The sequence below is a fragment of the Arachis hypogaea genome, chromosome 4 (genome assembly GCF_003086295.3).
Source record: "Arachis hypogaea cultivar Tifrunner chromosome 4, arahy.Tifrunner.gnm2.J5K5, whole genome shotgun sequence".
Classification (NCBI taxonomy): domain Eukaryota; kingdom Viridiplantae; phylum Streptophyta; class Magnoliopsida; order Fabales; family Fabaceae; genus Arachis; species Arachis hypogaea.
The window spans coordinates 80,062,858-80,069,825 of record NC_092039.1 but is presented as its reverse complement, the minus strand read 5'-3'; the positions used below and the strand labels follow the sequence as shown (position 1 = coordinate 80,069,825).

Sequence of the window (6,968 nt, the reverse complement as noted above, 5' to 3'; positions counted from 1 at the left end):
ATATAAAAAAATATAGACTTTGAGAATAAGTAACGACTGAATAGATATTCCCCACTAAAATATTTTCGAAGCCAAAAAAACATAATTTTTGTATAAGGCATTTTTTATTTTAATTATACTTAAAAAGTGTAGTTAAATGAATAATTTTTTTTGTAGTGAAAAACAAGAAAAGAATTAAAGTGTCACTTAATTACGACGTTAACAACTTAACTTTCAACAATTTGGCTTGTGACTCTATGTATATTCTTTAACAATTAACAGTATATACAATTTAAAATGAATGAAAATCGATCGTGTTATTATTAAGAACTAATTTGAAATATCACTCAAATGATATACAGTAGGAGTAATTTAATTTAAGGGAACTGTGTATTGTTTTGATTTTTAAAGTGAGCTCCATTTCATTTATGTTTCAACTATTTATTAGTTGTAACATTTTAGTTTCAAAGCCTGGCCTTCATTTTCAATGGCTAGCATAATGATCCCACCTAATTAAGTGAAGCTTTTCTGAATTTCTGTTTTTGGTCCATAAAAAGAAAATAACTTAGAAGTTATAACAAAAGAAGTACGCGGATTTAGCTTTTGCGTAGAAATTATTAAATGAATAAATATGTAGGATTCGGTTGACTGCTGTTTACTCATCTGCAACAAATGCACTTCACACATGTCCGTGAATAATAATAACGCATGGAAGGTGAACAACATAATGGCCATTTGTGCGGTCGGAAGAATTATTTTTTTAAAAGTAAAAGAAAAAAAATAAAAGTGGAAAGATATTTTATATTTGAATATATTTATAGAAATGTTTTTTATATAAAATTACAATTTTAGTTATGAGCAAAAATATTTTATTATATATTTATTTATTAGTATAAAATAAAATAATTACATAAACTTGTGATAGAATATTCAATTTATATATTATCTTTTTAAGGATATTTTAATAATAATAAAAAATTTAATTAAAAAGTTTTATTTTGATAATAATATTTGTATGCACTAGAGGTGACTTTTTATTTTAAAATGTAATTAAATTTTTAAATTTAATAAATAATAACCAGAATATAATTTACTTTATTTTTAAGATAGCGCAAAAAATATCATAACTAAGAATTTTTACACTGATTAAGATTTTATCTTTTTGCAACTTTTCTTCCTCTTCATGTAAAAACAATGCAGGTTTCGACCCTATTTACTTTTCAAAAAATGTAAAAAATTACTTATTTATTGTTTTTATCTTTTTTTCAGAAGCACATAAAATAAATATTTATTTTTAAAAAAATATTTGTTTTATCCTAAAAATACAGACAAACGAAGTTAATATATATACTTTAAAAAAAAATTCAAATATTCTTAAGACATTAATGTTCTAGTATTTTTTACTATTAATTTTAATTAATATATATTATATTATAATTAAAATCGTTAACTAAAATTATTAAAATACCTATTTTATTAAAATACATAAAATTCTTCAAATACGGTATAGATCTTGATCATCTTTTGTATAATTGGACATGACAGTTATTAGTTGGAGAATATTTTGGGCCAGTAATTTCATATGACATTTCTCTTAATAATTACGCGTAGTCGCGTATAATAATTATTAGTCTATTATTACATAGCTAAAGAGCATTACACGTATATTACCACAATAGCTTTTGTGTTATTGAGCCTTCCAAACGTGTCTATCATATAAACGTTGTTCATGCCACCACACCTATATATACATCTTTCGCTGAAATCACATTTCCTCCTTCATATATAGCATATAACTAATTCTCATTACATACACATACATAACCCCTTTATTTCTCTATCACAAAATCCATATTATATAGCCAGAATTTTAACTTTACCATGTCTTTCTCGATCCAATTGCTTTTGGTTTTGTTCTTTTCTTCCCTCTTCATCCATGTATCTTTCGGTAATTAAGTATGCTTTATTGAATTATATCAACTGTATTTATTTTTTATAAGACATTGTGTTAAGTCATTTATTACTTACTAAAATTGCATTTAGTAGTTAGGAAATGATACAATACAAATTAAAAAAAAATGTGTTCGAAACTAAAAATACAAAGTTTTTGCATTTTTGATTCTTTTATTAAAAATATAAGAACACAAATTTTCTATTTTAAATATAATCTCAACATAACTAATTTGAGTTCATCGAATGGTTAATTCACTCATCATCCGTTTAAGTAAGTATTGAGAACTCGAATTTCATCTAATATCCTAGCAAAATGTCCATACAAAATAGTACATACATTGAACATTTCTCATGTTGTATGTATATATTTCATACCATGGCCAGTGCAATTGTTTCTTTGACTTTTACATGATATATATTTTGAGTTTTGACATACATGATCTATCTTTTGGCAGGGGAGGTTGTATGTGAGGAGTTGGCAAATGAAGCATGTGCGTTCTCAATAGCATCTTCAGGGAAGAGGTGTTTGTTGGAGACGCGGAGGGCGGGCGGTGGCAGCGTGGAGTACCAGTGCCGGACGTCAGAAGTGGTGGTAGAGAGGATGGGGGATTACATAGAGACAGACGAATGTGTGGAGGCGTGTGGGGTTGATAGGAAGTTTGTTGGCATTTCATCAGATGCATTCTTGGAGCCTCAATTCAGTGCCAAACTTTGCTCACCACCTTGTTACCTAAAATGTCCCAACATTGTTGACCTTTACTTCAATTTGGCTGCTGGAGAGGGTAAGAATTGTTTATTAATTTCTACCGTCGCACGTAATGAAACGTAATAAAATTGCATACAGAAATAAACTATATACCGATTTCTGTATTTAGTAAAAGTAAAGCATATGTTTTTGTTGTTAATATTTACTATTTTCTTCTAAAACATTTTAGTGTTTAATTTTATTTTAAATACTTTTAGTTCATTTAATTTTGTCCCTAAATTTTTAATTATTTCAAAATTATTCTTGAATTTTTTAATTTTGTTTTTAATATTTTAAACAGAGGTCCAAAGATAATTTTAACAAAAATAAAAAAACGTTAGAAAAAAAGTTGTATAAAATTAAATATTAAAGATATTTTTTTATAAAATTAAATATTAAAGATATTTTTTAAAAAAATATTGTTTTAATCTTTATTATTTTGGTTAAATCTTAATTTTATCTCAAACATTTGAAATAACTTATTTTTTTTTAAATATTTTATTTTGTCCTATGTTAGTCTTCTAGTTAAAATTAAAAAGATTTCTTTTAAAAAAGATTTTTTTTTCCTTTATTATTATTTTTTTAACATTATTTTGTCAAGTTTACTATTCTCAAATCACTAAAATCATCGTTATGATCATTACAATTATGATTAGAAGAAAATCATAATAAAATAAGGGATAATTTTAAAAGAAAAAATTTTAATTTTGATCAAAAAATTAAAATAAAATATTTAGAATAAAAATAAAATATTTTAAATATTAAAAATAAAATTTAAACTTAATCCAAACGGCAAGAGTTAAAATAACTCTTCACTTGTATTGTTTTATTATCTTAATTTCAAAAGTAATATCCTTGTGGTCATTAGCTACCTTACATTATTAATATATGATAATACTAGAAAAACAAAAACGAAAACAATTAAAATTTATCTTATTTAAAATTTATTATTAAGTAAGTTATAATTATTTTTGATTAATTTTTTTTATTATCAAATATTTTCGATTAATATATTAGAAAGAACGAGAAAGTAAAACAATAATGGTCGTAGTTGAAAATTCCTTGTTGTGACCTTAATTATTTGAACAGCTTCTCCAAGAACTTATATATTCAACAACCAATGCAATAAGAATAAACACTTTCTGTATATATAGAATAATATGTTTTAACAACGACATGTTGGCACACGAAAATGAGTGGTGTATGGTACCATGCTCTATGAAAGCACCCGGATACCTTACCTGCAACCGGGACGGATATAAGGGGGGCGAGTGGCGGCCTCCGCCCCCAACTTTTTTTTAAGAGTAATAAGTTATTATGTATAATTTAATTTTTTTTAAAAAAATATTTAGTATTTAGTCTAGTATAAATAAAAATTCAGTCTAATTTAAATATTAATAATTTTTAATATCTAAAAAGTAAGTAACAATATTAAAGAAATTTGAAAAAGATATTATTACTAATATTTTTTAATTAAATAAAAAATTTTAAATATCATAAAGTGAATTCTTTTTCTTCTTATAGCCGTCTTTTTTTATTCATTTGGTATTAATTTTCTCTGTTTCAACTGCTACAATTAAGAGATCTTTTCAACTATAAATATTGTGAAAAATAACTTAGAAACAAAATAAAAGATGAATTTCTTGATAATTTTCTTTTAATTATATTGAAAAGAAAATTACTGAAAAATTTTACACAAATTCTATTATCGGTGAATTTTATGATATGAAGAATCGACCATTTCGTTAGTAAAAAGTATACACATATTTCTTTTTACTTTAAAATATATTCTTTGTCAATATATTTTTGTAATACATCTTATATTATATAATTTTTTTATATAATTTTTAATATTATATGTATTATTGGCCCCCCATAATATCATTTCTAGATCCGTCCCTGCCTGCAACCTCACTTCCTCAAATCTAATCTATAGTATATAGTCACTCTTCGATAGTTCTATCCTTACCAAAAATAAAATTAATAAAAAAAAAAGAAGTGAGGGGTCCTTTTTCATGATGTGGTAGAATATTTTACATTTGCTAACTTGAATATTTACCGAGGACTCTGTTTTTTTTTTTTTTTTTATTATTATTATTATTATTATTATTATTATTATTATTATAGAGAATAATAAATGTTGCTTTGATGCGCTATATAAGCAGGGGTGCTTTTGCCAGAACTGTGTGAGAAGCAAAGAATGAACCCTGGACGTGCAATGTTTGAGCTTCTAAGTTCTGGAGCTGCAGCACCTGGCCCTCTTTCTGGTTTCTCGGAGGACATAAAAGCAGCATCTGCCCCATCTCCATTATAAACATCATTTCTATTTGGTCCTTAGAAAAAACATTCACTTTGTATTTGATGAAGGGAGAGTGTAAATTGAGAGAGCTATTATATTACCATATACTACTAGAGGATATGTAGTGAGTATGAGTTCTTTATTATGGGTTGGTTGGGTTCAGTTGATGAAATATTATAATAATCTTTATACAAAAAAACAGTGATGACCTGAGTATATTTTGCCAAATTTCCCTTGGTCTAATACCATTCAATAAATAAAATACAGTAAAGTTTTATATACTTTAGAGAGAAAGAATATCTTTTATTCTATCTCTAATACATGAAATATTTCATCTTTAAACTTATATTTTAGCTAAAAGACAAGGTCAAAATTATCGTTTGAAAAAATTTTAACGAGACATTTTTATCTACACTTTCACAATGAAGGTTCACTAATACAATTTTTTTTTCTTTTCTCTATATTAGAAACAAGAGAATAATTTGAAGAGTATATTATTAAGTGTGCTGAAAAGGTATAATATATAGGTGCTAGAAGAATCAAAATAATAAAAACATACGATTCTACAATTAATATACACATATTCTATATAATATAAATGATACTAATTGATTTTAATTATTCTTTAACATCCTTCCTCAAATTCAAGTAGGAGCTAAAGATACTATCTTGAGTTTAGATGCTAGAGTCCGAAAACAAGTAGGATGATAAGCCTTCGTGAAGATGTCAGTAGTCTGATCTAGAGTTCCAACAATAACGAGGTGAACAACATCAACAAGGAGACATTGCCAGACAAAGTAACAATCAATCTCAATGTGTTTGGTGCGTTCATGAAACGCATCATTATGCGCAATCTGAATAGCACTGCGATTGTCACAAAAAACATTGGTCGGGGATGACTGAGGAGCACCCAAGTCTGCGAGAAGCCAACGAATCAAGACAACCTCAGCAGTGGTGTCAGCGAGAGCACGGTATTCAACTTCTGTGCTTGATCGAGCAGTGAACATTTGCTTCTTAGCTCACTAAGAAATGAGAGCGTCGCCAGGAAACAAACAAACAACAACCAGTAGTAGAACGACGATCAGTGGAATCACTAGCCTAATCAGCATCTGAGTACGCCTAAAGGGATAAAGATTAATGGACAGAAAAATAAAGGTCATGAAATAGAGTGCCTTTGATGTAGCGAAGCATGTGAAGAACTGCCGCATAGTGAGTAGTACGAGGAGCTAACAAGAACTGGCTAAGAACATGAACTGAATAGGCGATGTCTGGTTGGGTGATAATCAAGTAGACGAGACGCCCAACTAACTATCGATAAAGAGTAGGATTATCCAAAGCAGTGCTATCCATAGGGGTAAATCGAAGATTAGACTCAAGGGGAGTAGACTCAGTGTGACTATATGTAACCCTGCCTCGAGCAAGAATATCTGAAACATACTTAGCTTGAGAGAGATAGATACTATCATCTGTAGATATGAACTCGATACCAAGAAAATAATTGAGAGAGTCAAGATCTTTCATCTCAAAAGTATGGTGAAGGGAAGCTTTGAGATTAGAGATACCATCAACATCATCTCGAGTAATGATCATGTCATCAACATAAAAAAGAAGAAGAACAACTCCACGTTCACTTTTATGAATAAAGAGAGCATTCTCATGAGGGCTACAAGTGAAACTGAGATTGCATATAGTGGTGCTGAACTTGTTAAACCATTCACGAGGAGCTTGCTTAAGACCATAAAGTGCCTTATGAAGGAGATAGGCTTTGCTAGAAGGACAAGGATAACCCTGAGGTGGTTTCATATAGACCTTCTTTTTTAAATCCCCATTAAGAAATACATTCTTCACATCCATCTGACTGGGATACCATTTTGGACCATAGCAATGACAAGGAGAGCTCGAACAGGAGCTAAGGTCTCTTCATAGTCAATACCATACTCTTGCGTACAACCTTGAGCAACCAATTGTGCCATGTAACAGTCAATAGAACCA

The 6,968-nt window shown here is 28.2% G+C and overlaps 1 protein-coding gene across 1 annotated transcript; it reads left to right on the top strand.

Annotated features, from left to right (window-relative positions):
* Window positions 1-1,714: 1,714 nt before the first annotated feature.
* Window positions 1,715-5,204, top strand: LOC112796875 (uncharacterized). Its single transcript, XM_025839535.3, has 3 exons — window positions 1,715-1,927; window positions 2,388-2,714; window positions 4,843-5,204. The coding sequence occupies exons 1-3, from the start codon at window positions 1,861-1,863 to the stop codon at window positions 4,989-4,991; spliced, it is 543 nt and encodes a 180-aa protein (XP_025695320.1). The 5' UTR covers window positions 1,715-1,860; the 3' UTR covers window positions 4,992-5,204.
* The last annotated feature ends 1,764 nt before the right edge of the window (window positions 5,205-6,968 follow it).

Coding starts and splice junctions, on each gene's coding strand:
- LOC112796875 (XM_025839535.3), top strand. CDS start 1,861: ATGTCTTTCTCGATCCAATTGCTTTTGGTTTTGTTCTTTTCTTCCCTC. Junction 1,928..2,387: donor CTTCATCCATGTATCTTTCG/GTAATTAAGTAT, acceptor ATCTTTTGGCAG/GGGAGGTTGTATGTGAGGAG. Junction 2,715..4,842: donor CAATTTGGCTGCTGGAGAGG/GTAAGAATTGTT, acceptor CTATATAAGCAG/GGGTGCTTTTGCCAGAACTG.